This window comes from Nycticebus coucang, chromosome 15 (genome assembly GCF_027406575.1).
Source record: "Nycticebus coucang isolate mNycCou1 chromosome 15, mNycCou1.pri, whole genome shotgun sequence".
Taxonomy (NCBI): domain Eukaryota; kingdom Metazoa; phylum Chordata; class Mammalia; order Primates; family Lorisidae; genus Nycticebus; species Nycticebus coucang.
The window spans coordinates 9,809,664-9,822,155 of NC_069794.1; the positions used below are offsets into that span (position 1 = coordinate 9,809,664).

A 12,492-nucleotide genomic window follows, 5' to 3' on the forward strand; every position below is an offset into this window, starting at 1 on the left:
TCTTAAAATAATAGATTACTAGGCCAAAGAAGTACATGTTTTCAGTAAAATATTATTTTTAAAGTTTATACGAAAGGAAGCCTAGACGTTGATGTCAAAAAATGTTAACTAGGTTCATTTCTTTAGAGAGTGGAACTAAGAATTAAATGTTTTTCCTTTGTCCTATTCTTCATTTTAAAGCTTGTAGAATGAATAGATGTGTATGTGTGCATGTCTCTGTGTGAATATATATGCAAATATTCATATATGTTGCAGTCAGTTTTTAAAAGTTATTAAAAGATTTATAGTGATTACTATCTTTTTACTATGCATTTTGGGACCAGGAGAGGATTAGAATGATAGAGTTGAAAAAAACTCCCTTCATTTAAGGATGGGGGCGGTGGTGGATTTAATAGTTATAGGACCATAGCACATCCAGATAAAAATACTGAGTGAAAAGAAACTGATATGGAGCACAAAAAATGGTGATGTCCGAGAAGCAGGTACCAAGGGTGGATTAAAAACATAAAAATAGGCACTTATGTCTACTCGAGCCAAAACACCATTCCTTTAGCTCACTGGTAAAATAACCATAAATGATTACTTCCCATTTGCCTAAGTCTTTACATTACATCACTTAGATTCTATTTTAAGGGTTTCTAAGCTTCATAAATGAGCAAATAATTTTCCTCCATCCCTTTCAACTGTCCCTTATTTCAAGTGAATAAATTACAATGGCTTAATTTTGTTTTTTTTGAAGAGTCCCTCTGATTTCTTATTCCTGCGCCTTCTCCCAAACAGCATATATGTGATTTTAAGCCTTTGACTCACATCCCTTCTTATGCACAGACGATCTCTCCCTTTCTTCCTTCCAAAAGTACACCCTCTGGTGTTATTTCTGGCTGCCAGGATCAGCGTCCTGGGCAGAGGCCGGGGCACACACATCCTCCCTGTGGCGACAGGAGGTTGTGGGTCTGTACAAAACCCCAACTACCCAACCCCCACTTCTTTTTAGAGTGAAGAGAAGTCTACAAATCAGACCGTGCCACAGCAACTAGACACCACAGGGGACTGCCTCTGTTCTGCTGGGATGATATTTCTGGATCTTTTGAGGGCAATTCCATTTCACATTGCCAGGATTGTGTGTGTGTGTGTGTGTGTGTGTGTGTGTGAGAGAGAGAGAGAGAATGAATTCTAGCAAACTAATGTGTCTATGAGTCCTGGTGGATAATGCTACCCTAAATAACTTGGACTCCCACTGGCTGGCTTTTGTTCCTAAAATGCTAATCCTCCCAGGTGTAGGCCTATATAAAACACTTGGGAAGAAAGGTGCACAGAAACCTCAACTGTCTTCTGCTGCAAAAGGTAAAGACACGTTTAAACTAATAGTTCAAAAGTATTTTGAGGCTGCTAACCAGGAGTCATTTAACAGACTTTCTAAAGTCCTTACTAAATACTAACATGTGATGTAGATCGCATGATGGTGTTGAACTAATAACAGGCACTCAGTAGATTGCCTTTTGTGCAATATTTGGGAAAAAATTAATTTCTTGTGCCAGCTACAAAGATGGGGAGGAAGTCACCTCATTCACAAGGAAAAGTATCACCTAGTATTTGAATGTAAAATGAAGATGTGTCTTAGAGTTAACGTGCCGCATCGCATGGTGACGGGTTGGAATTCTAGAGTCACACTGTGCTCTGCAGCTTTGGGGGTGTGAACCACAGCAGAGACTGCAGGTGCAAGGGGCTTTGCCTAGGCCGCCTCTCTTCCTCCCCAACCACCACACAAAGGAGGCGTCCCATTATCTACGCTTTCACCATGAATTGTACAAGGCGGAGCCAAGACTGAAATGCAGGTTCCTCCCCACACTGCTGAGGCATCTACACTGAGGACCCCTATGGACTTTTCAAGGACCCCTCTGCTATCTTTTAGGGACAGCAATTTACCTCTTGGTGTTGTGGGAAAGCAGAAGAGAAGGAGCGAGTGTCTGCAAGAGAAAAAAAAAATGTCCTACGGAACACAGGCTGGTAGAGCAGGACTCTTGGCTGGTTTGGTGAGTTGGAAAATTGGCGTAAATGTATGGTTCAAGAGCCAATGAAAATGCCATATTACATCCGCAACTGTCTCATTTCTTTGGAATCTGTTGTGTAGAGACGTGAAGAGCAGGCAACCTCCCCAGGTGTGCAGTGGGATTCTAGGCACACCAGGGTGGGGGAGGGGTGGGTGTCTTTCTGGTGCTTTGTTTGTTCAAGGAGGGCCACCGCGTGGGGACCTGAATATCTGGGTTAGCGTACTTCGGTGAGCCAGTTAGCAATGGCACAGCTGGCCCGTCCAGTTGTCACCCTCAGTTGGCTGAAATAATGTGATGGGGGCAAGTTTCACGTGGAAAATAAGCTTGCCATGGTAAATAAACAGAGGAGAAAAACCATTTACATTTTATAAAGGAAGAAAAAAGACCAGAAAATGTCACTGTGACAGGTTGGACTTCACAGTCCACTAAATATACAAGTAATTTCAGGGCAAATGAGGCAAGGAAAACCAACATGGAGCCAGGGCCCCCAGGCTGCGTCCTGCCTGGTGGATGAGAACAGGGATTCTGCTGCTGGATGTCCCAGCTTCACTCTTGGCTCTGTCGCAGGCCCACTGTGTCTGATCTTGCTTTTTTTTTTTTTTCTTAACAGATAATCAAAAAATGTTTTAATGATTAATGTTGAGACATTATTAACAGTGTGGGTCTATCCAGATGAGCTAAGCTGGTTGTTAAATCTCTCTGTGCCCAAGTGTCTCTCATCCGAGACAAGATGCCCTGAGGCCATCTGCTTCCTAGGGTTGTTGTGAGGGTCCAGGACTGCTCTTAATGAGCTGACCTGCTCAGCGCCCAAGTGGCAAGTCTTCAGGTAAAGTCAGGGATTAGTATTTCCGCGGATCAGCGATCCCTGTCACCAGGTCTCCCATTCCGAATCAGGCATCATTTTCCTCCTGCTTTTCGCTCTTCTGAGTCTCACGGCAGCAGGATGAGGCAGGCAGTTATTATTATTCCCTATCTGCTGCTGAGGAGATTAAGTGAGTGCCAGGTGCCCCACACTCTGTACTCCAGCATAGAGCCACAGGGGACGGGAGGGCAGCTCCCTGTGTTTGTTCCAAATCATGCTCTGCTCATCCATGATGTCATTAACCCCTCCATGCACAAGTACCCCCAGTGCTATGCGGTCTGGGCAGACATTTATTGTTGAGGTTTAGTTCCAAAAGTTATTAGAAATAAATTTTAGACTCCCAGAATTTAGTGATGGGAGGTGTGGGTGGTGGTGGGATGGCAAAGAATACATTTGCAAGACAACAAACCCTTGCCTCCTGAGCCAGTGGTGCCTGGTCTCTGGCCGCCAGTGCTGGTTCTGCATTTTTTCATGCACGTGGGTTTGGAAAGGTTTAAAGGTCTCCCTGTACTTTGCTCTGCAAAACCGGGATGGCAGCTCCCGGGGTGGCTGCTTCGCTCACCCAGGAAACTAAGCTGAAAAGCAGGTGGCACACTTTGGAGCCCTCCAGGAATGTCAGACTTGACTTGGGCCCAGTGACTCGGTCTTGCCCAGCTCTTCCTTCTGCAGGCTCCGGTTATGGATGTGTGTCTGAGCCCCGTGCAGCAGCCCAGGTGCCTGGGGCAGGAGCCCAACTTGGCAGCTGGCAGCATGGAGGCCGAAGAGGAGGAGGGTCTCCAGAAAGATGGCGTCGGGGGACCCTCAGGAGGTAACCCCCTTCTCATCACCTCAACCATTTTCTTCAATTGCTTTCCTGGTGATGATGTTTTCAAGTAAACTTCAGTGACAGAAGTTTCTGTTTCCTTTTAACTCTAGATTTTTGCTATAATGAAGCTTAGTAGAAACAGACATTTATGTGATCGTAAACACAGCATTCAAAGTAATCTCTGTTCTTTCATTATTTACTTACCAGAGACCACAGATTTGTTTGAGTTAGTGTGTAAATCTAAAATAGCCACATTTTTTGTAACAAGAACAAAAACTAGATTCAGTTTTGCTTTTCACTTAAATGCATTCAGGATAAGCTGCCAGGAATGTTGTGGATCTTTGTAAATCAAAGTGTATCTTCCCATTAGGACAATTTAACGGTTTAGGGTTGCATTTTTGGGCATGGATTCAGTGGCAAATAAATAATAGATATAACGAATGCTGTAATAAAAGTCAAGATACAGCATTGAAAATGCTTACAATCACTTTAAGTGGTAAAAGTATATTGATTCTATTAAATGAGGATGTTATTTTACTGAATTGTTTACATAAAAATGTAACTCTCCTTTATCTCTAAAATCTGATCTCTTTAAAACATGTTCTCGCTAAAACCGTCAGGCCAACACAGCCAGAAGAAAGGCAGACACAGTTCAGTACACACACATTTCTCTGTCTTTGGGGAACTTTGAAGAGTCCGTGAGAAATATTCATGTGTCCAGGCTTCTTCACAAGGGTCATCGGGGAAGTTTAACTGTCACGCTTCATATTTGTCAGTTTATTCACCTGTGAAATGATGAGCCAGTAAAATCAGTCAGCCAACTTTTCCTTTTCCTTCAGTCTTGAGATAAAAATAAGTCCGCAAAGGATGATATCTGAGAGGATGGCAGAGGCACGGCCCAGGCGACAGCGGGTGGCCCGGCTGGTGTGTCCCTGCCGCTCTGAGTCACCCACCCGCTGGCATGCTGGAGGTGGCGTGCACTGGTGCCTGAATTTCAAATGTTAAACATAGCTATTATTAAAATTTAAGTTATATAATCTTATTAAATAGCTTAAAGACAAAGGTATATTAAAAACCTAAGGTAATAAGTAATCAAAAGTGATCACTCAGGATTCTATGCCCTTGAGATGACTTACATCTGCTGTGTCCACGTCACCTGTGCCCAGCAATGTCATGCTGGTGGCGGTATTTGCGCCAGGGCACCTGTCAAATCCTATAAAAACCAGTGCGCTTCCCTGAAACTCCCACCTCGTAATTGGTTGTGAAACATTCATCAGCAGCCTGCTTCTACGCCTTTGCCTTCTTATGCCTCCCAACCAGAATTCAGCCTCTCAGCTCTGAGGTAGAAGCGAGGGCCTTTTTAGTGAGGCACAAATACTGGGTTCCCTGTGCTAAACGTCAGTGGCCTCCCCGTGTAAGAGGCAGGTGAAGGTCATGGGTTTCCCTCCCTTCCCTGTAGTCTCCCCGCAAACTTTCTACCAGAGCATGTAACAGTAAGGGACAGTCTCAGGACTAAAATGGCTGCGAATTATTGGCAGATTCTTAATTGAAAGTTTGGTGAAGTCTCAGGTATCTGGAGATCAGGGCAGAGAATTCTGCTTCAAGTGGTGAACACACTAAATCAGAACCCATGGCCAAAAATAATACCTGACAAGCCAAGGGTGTCCATTCCGCTAATTTACATGAGAGCTAATTTACTTGAACCACATTGCGGTCAAGGGCCATTTCCTCGTGGGCTGCATACCGATACTTTTGTCATATACAACAAAAATGAATTTCTAGAAAAACAAAATGAAAATACGTACATACAGTACAAGCCCCATTTTTTCAGTAGATTCAACAGACACAGTCAAATTATTGTGAACATTCCTAAGCACGTCACATCTCTGTACTCACTGTGAGCCTGTCAGGAGTGGTCTTCGGACCAGCGGCACGGACCTGCTCTAGGGCACGGCGGGCTGAGTGACGCTCACCAGGAAGCCGCTTGGAGGGACTGCCCCTGCCTGAGGGCTGCGCTGCCCACTCCCTTTGCCTGTTTCGGCCTCCTCTTCCCCAGGCCCGTCTCTCCGGAGAGCTCAGTTCTGACGAGAACGTGTGAATGCTGCGACTTCCCTGCAGCTTCCCCAAAGCTCACGTTCCGGCCCCAGTTAGCCATTTTCCAGTCATAGCCCAGGCAACAAAAGTGGGTTTCATGCAGATAAAACCGACTTTCCCAAACTCTGCTCTGTTAATTCTTTCCCACTGCTGCTGCCCACGCCTCTTCCTCTGCTCCTGATGGCAACTAACTGTGCCCCCAGCTTCTCCCTCCTGACAGCCCCACCGACACTCTATCCTTAAACGCTCTGGAAAACCTACAGCGGTTTCTGAACGTCTGCCCTGATCAGGTGCTCTTTCCCTCTTGTTTTATATGACATTTTAGAGCTGCTGGAGTGGGCCCTGGGTTTAGAGGAGTATGTAAAGCATTAGTAACTTACTAGCCGGAGTCATCAGACAGCTCCCCCGTCAGCCTGTCTGGAGAGCTGGCTGGGCTTTGGGTGACCTGTTCCTTTTGAGGAGCAATTGTGGGAAGGATCTAAGGAACATGCTTCAGCCAACAAGATGGAATGTTACATCACTTCAGGACCTAAAAAATAGCCAGGTCCCTGTTTACCTAGTTCCTTCTTTTCCAGATAGCTCCTTTTGCTAGTTTGCTGGTAAGCTAGCTTCTTCCCGCAGGCAAAACGGAGTGGGGATGGAGCCACTCCTCTTCCGTCCTCTCCTAAATGATGGAAGGGCCCAGGGCTGGTGTGGGCATTTTGTTGTGTTATTAAAATGCCCCCGTGAATCTCATGTCACCAACATCACATTTAATTCTTTTTCGTGCCCATTTGCAGCCATTACCATTGACAGCATCACACCCCTGTTTACAGAACAACCAACCCCCATCAATTGTGCCAAGTGTATTTGCCCTGAATCAACAAGTTGTGAAACCCATTTTATTTTTCTGCTTCACAGATTCTAACAAACTAGAACCAACTCTTCATAGCCTCCAGAAATTTGCTCCTACAGATTATGACAGCTACACTCAGGAGTGTTACTGGTTTGCAGGCAAGAAGATAGTCATTCAAGAATCCATAGAGAGCTACGGAGCAGTGGTGTGGCCGGGGGTGAGAGCATTGTTCACATTTGTGATGTCAGGATTTTGGGAAACTTCAGTTTTGTTATGTGTTGCCTGAACAATCTGTCAAGTGCTCGAACATTCTATGTCTCAAACTGAAGTTCAATTGCCCTGCGGGTGGGTGGTGGAGGTGTGCTTGGGACCAGCAAACAGTATTTTTTCCAGAAGCATTGTTTCGGTTTTAAGCTGTTTCTTGAAAAAATTACTTTTATGTTAAATAAACTTGACTGTATCAGGAAGTAGCATGCCAAATCCATCTGAAGTGTTGAGCAAAACCCTTAGGAATTTAGTGTTGGGCACCTTTGGGCCACACCCACTGACCTCTGGTCCTTCATTTTTTTTAGAGGGTGGATATTTTAGAAGAAACTTTTAGGAAGCATTACCTCATCTCATATTACCTCTGCAATTCCTCTGAAAGAATGGCACTGGCATGGGAGAAATATTCTGGATTTAGAGTTGGAAATCCTGGCCTGTCCATGCCGTATGGTCAGCAGTGCTCACTTCCCCTCCATCTGCCTGTCTTTCTGTATTTAAAACGTGGAGCAGTGGCGATGCCTAGTTCCTCACATGGTTGTCAGAGTGTGGGGATGAAATCAGGTTGTGAGAACTAAGTGAAGAGCTGCACGAAAGCTCGTATTATCTGTAATTATTCCCACCTCAGCTGAGGAAATGGGGCTGGGTAAGGCTGCTCTGCCGGGGGTGTGTGCAGACCCCTGGTGCCCATGCTCTTCACACTGCAGAAAGGCCCCAGATCAGACTTCCCAGTGTTCAGTGCCCTGGGAGTTTGTGAATCACATGGAGATCTTGCTAAAATGCAGATTCTGACTCAGGAGGTGGGGTTGAAGGTGGCTGTGACTTCATTTTTTGCAGGCTCCTAGGTGACACGCATCTGCTGACCCAGGGACCTCACAGTGATCAGTCAGCTCAGAAGGGCCATGGGGATGGATCAGAGGGGTGGCTCCCTCAGGAGGTCTGGGGATGGTGGCATTCTGGGGGTGGGGAGGAGTTGGAGGACTGGAGTCTTTGAAGGCTCCCGCTTCCCAACGAGGAGGCTGGATTTTCACACCTCATGCTTATTTCCTTCAAACAAAGGCTTTTCTCTGCCTTAATACCAAGTCTGAAAACCACCAATGATTTCACAGCTTCCTATGGCAGCTGCCAAGCTGTGTGTATAGGGCAGAGCAAGAAAGCCCAAGTGGGGAGAAGGTATTTGTCCACTTGACTGTTTTCTTCTCAACAAGCAACTTTCACACACCCAACACTGGCTGCCCTTGGAACCTGTTTCCTGAAAGTGCACGAGGGTGTACAGTGTGGGAAAATACCCTTTTCTCGTGTGACTTCAAGTGCAGTTCTGTGAAAAGATCACCTAGAGTTTGCTGATAGGACCAAGGGGTTTATTCCCAATGTCAAAAGAGGCTGCTCCTGGGAAAGGCTTTGTGTCTAGAAGACAAGGCACCAGGGCTGGGAAGGCGGATGCCTGAAACCATCTCTAGGAAGTCACCTGTCCTCTGGGCGCTGTCCGCTGGACTGCTATAGGTGACTCTCTCTCCCTAATATGGAACACCCCCCACAGTGAGAACTTACTCTCTCTCCTCAAGAACCAAAGAACTTCTTCAAAACTTCCTGTGGTCCTGGAGCTCCTTGCCATGTTCTACAGATGGTGTGACGTCACACCTGCTGCCTGGACTGGGATGTCACCAGCTCCTCTTCTGCTAGGACGCCAGGCTCACTTCTCCCAGGCCCCAGGAAGTTGGCCTGACTCCCCAGTGGCTCCCCTGCCCTGCTCCCAGCCCCGTAACTGGTAAACGTAGTATGCCACCTTACACCACTAACCTCCTGGGGATGCAGTTTCTAACGGATTTTTGTGCCACCCCAGCCCTGCCACTGAGTTCCGGGACAGCAGAGGTGACCGTCACACTCACCTTTGCACACACCTGTTCAATGTGAACAGATGAGGATGGGATGAAGTGACTTACGGGGGTCAGGTCCTGGCTGCCCCCCCACTCCAACCTGGGTCCAAAATAGAAAGGGGAGCCCAGAGAAAAATGAGGGTGGATCTTTAGTTGGGGCCTAAACGCATAAGCAAATCATACAAGTCATTAAAAAAATAATTCTATGTCCACATTCCCAATTCAAGGGTATTTACACTCAAATTTAGGTCACTTTCTCATGTGGAACTCTTCCCAACTACCCTACTCTGGGGCCATGGCTGGCTGGCCTCCCTGGCATAAATGTAAGACCTCATCAATCTGTGCAGACCAAATACTCTTTTGGAGGCAGGAGAGAATGAATAAAGAGAGAAAGGGACATTCAGTTTCCTGTACAGAAGCCTACCTACATTGATTGATAGTCTTTAAAGAGAATTTCCTTGCTACTTCTCAAAGTATGGTCCATGGGCCAGCAGACAGCACCTCTGGGGGCTTGGTTAGAAAGACACCGCGGGTCTTAAGTCTCACCCCACACCTACTGAATGAAGCAAAATAAAATAACTGCCTACTTATCCGGTACAGGAGTCAAACTCGTAACCAATCTAAATTTTGATAAAGGAGTTGGGAGACAGGTGTTTAAGTTTATCCAACATTCTTAAAGCAGCTGGAGACCGAGTATGATGAAACCAGTGGAAGTAGTCGATTTTTAGTCCAACATCTTAAAAGCTGAGCTGATCTGCTGACCTTCGTATTTGGAGATTTGTCAGAGCCATTGTAGGCAATCTAATCAATCTTTCTCTAGTTCCTCAGATGCAGTTTATTATAACTTATATTCCAGAAGTCTTAAATACGGCATTGAATGTATACAAATACATTTGACAAACTCAGTAAATAAACACACGGAGACTGTTAAGTACCATGTATTCACTCGAGCTGGTGGAGGGCTCACTGCTGGTCTCCAATGTTCCAATGCCCAGGTGAAGCCTGTTGTAAATGTTTTCTAGGCTACGGCTTTGTGTCAGTATTTGGAGGAACATACGGATGAACTGAATTTTCCAGATGCTAAAATACTTGAAATTGGTGCTGGACCAGGCCTCGTTTCCATCGCGGCCAGCATTTTAGGTTTGTTTATTCTTGACCTTGTCTCAAATCCCTGTGACAGCAGGACAGGAAGTGCTTCCTATATGACAGGCCCTGGTGAAGACCCTCAGCCACAGCTTCACCCAGTGACCCTCCCCAAAATCATGCAGCAGGATTACTACTGTAATCCAGAGAGACAGAATAACTGAGTCTGCCTGGAGCAGTGGCTCGTGCCTGCAATTCTAGCACTCTGGGAAGCCAAGGCAGGAGGATTGCTTGAACTCAGGAGGCCGAGACTTGCTTGACCAAAAGTTAAGCTCCCCATCTCCACAAAAAATTAAAAGAAAAACCCAGCTGGGCATGGTGGTGGGCGCCTGTAGTCCCAGCTACTTGGGTGGCTGAGGCAGGAGGATCGCTGGAGCCCAAGAGTCTGAGGCTATTGTGAGCTACAATGCCACAGCACTCTACTCAGGTCGACAGAGTGAGACTTTGTCCCAACAACAGCCAAAAAGGTAAGTGAGTCACAGAGAGGTTCATGGACGTCTCCAGCCCCCCCAGCTTCCATGTGATGAGGGTGAGCATGCAGAGGCCCTATTCTGAATCCCTGCTGATGGCCGTGACCAGGGTGGGGTGAGCTGGAGGTGCTCCTGACCTCCAGGGGATGAAGGGCAAGGGGGCCTGTTCATCACCTCACAGTGCACAGGACTGAACCACCCACAAGAAAGAACTATCCAGCCCAAATTATGCAAAGCATGTTTAGCCTACCTGCCCAGGCAGCCACGGCTGAGAAATCTAGCACTCTTCTCATGTTTCTCCCTGAGTATGTGAGGGCTGTCTGAAAAGTATCCAGCCAAGTAATATGAAAAACAAACATTACCTGTGACTGGACACTTTCCGGATGGCCCTGTGGTTGCACAAATGTTTCTAGGAAATTATTACAATTTTTCCTTTTCTCTTAGGAGCTCAAGTCACAGCAACGGATCTGCCTGATGTCTTGGGAAACCTTCAATACAATCTTTTAAAAAATACACTAAAACGCACAGCACATCTGCCTGAAGTGAAGGAGCTGGTGTGGGGGGAACATCTGGAACAGAACTTCCCCAAGTCAACCTTTTACTATGACTACGTTCTGGCCTCGGACGTGGTCTACCACCACTACTTCCTGGACAAGTTGCTTGCCACCATGGTGTACTTTTCCCAGCCAGGGACAGTGCTGCTTTGGGCAAACAAGTTCCGGTTCAGCACAGATTATGAATTTTTAGATAAATTCAAGCAAGTTTTTGATACAACACTCTTGGCTGAATATCCAGAGTCATCTGTCAAACTTTATAAGGGGATTCTAAAATGGGACTAAGTCACGCAAAAGGGCTTTCAAAATACTAGTGTCTTAAAAAAACAAAACAAAACAAAACACTAGTGTCTTTTGAGCTGTGTTAGAAGCCACACTGGCAACAAATGAATTCTTGTACAAGAGTGAGAAGGTGCTGCGTAGGACACCTTAACAGTGCAGATACTGTCTAAAATAAGGCTGTCTGGTTAACCTGAATATCTACAGGAGTAACATAAAAACATGAAAGTAGTTTTGTGGGTTTCCAAGAGCCTCAATTACATGTTTAATAAATTTTACCTGAATAAACACGTGCATTTCCTCCTTGTTATTTCTGCCTGCAGGGCACAGTTTTAAGTTTGATAGTTTTGTCACATAATTTTTGAAACTGGGCTCGACAGGGTAGCTGAATGTTAGTTTGAAGAATCTACTTACATAGATTTTTAACTGTAGCCAAAGGAGAGGATATTGAGTGATAGAAAATCGTTAATAGGTTTAACTGATTAAAAGTGAAAAAACTGCTGAAATGAGAAAATGCATGCTATCTTAGGAACTTTTTTTTTTTTTTATTAAATCAGAGAGATGCAAATCTTTGGAACTTCTTAAGAGAACTTTCAAATACCTCCCTCTGTGCCAATCACCTGTGATAATTTAAAGATAAATTTCTGCATTGTTTGCTTTTTTGCACAGTAACTCTTTTAAGCCTTGCAGGCCACATACTGTTTTTTACAAATACTCTTTGGTTTTGTTAGCTTTTTTTTTGGTTTGTTTTTGCTTTTATAGCCATTTATAAAAAGATAAGAACCATTCATAGCTCACAAATATAGGCCTGGGGTTAGGTTTAGCCTGCAGGTCCCAGATTGCTAAACCTTCTTACAACTATTAGAATTAGTAAGAGTTTAGCAAGGTTGCCAAATGTCAATCTGCAAAGTTCAATTTTATTTATAAATTCAAACTACAAATAGAATACAAAATTTAAGAAAGATACACTCGTATATAGCGATATCAAATCTCAGGAATAAATCTAACAAAAAACATGCAAAAACAAATTTATGGCATTATTGAGACAAACTAAAGATAACCTAAGTAAATGAAGAGACATCCCAGGTTTGAGAAATGGAAGACACTGTAAAGGTATCAGTTTTCTCCAAATTGATCAATAGCTTATGGGAAGTCATGGTCAAAAATCCCAATATGCTTTCTTGGGGAATTTGTCAAGCTGATGCTAAGATCATATGAAAATGAAAAGGCTAACAAGAGTTAACACTCTTCCTGAAGGGAA

At 44.9% G+C, this 12,492-nt stretch overlaps 1 protein-coding gene across 1 annotated transcript; it reads left to right on the forward strand.

Moving 5' to 3' along the window:
* The first annotated feature begins 1,328 nt into the window (after window positions 1-1,328).
* LOC128566953 (protein-lysine methyltransferase METTL21C) lies at window positions 1,329-11,513 on the forward strand. The gene is made up of 6 exons (XM_053564104.1): window positions 1,329-1,344; window positions 1,913-2,033; window positions 3,583-3,721; window positions 6,713-6,864; window positions 9,808-9,925; window positions 10,843-11,513. The coding sequence occupies exons 2-6, from the start codon at window positions 1,986-1,988 to the stop codon at window positions 11,235-11,237; spliced, it is 852 nt and encodes a 283-aa protein (XP_053420079.1). The 5' UTR covers window positions 1,329-1,344; window positions 1,913-1,985; the 3' UTR covers window positions 11,238-11,513.
* The last annotated feature ends 979 nt before the right edge of the window (window positions 11,514-12,492 follow it).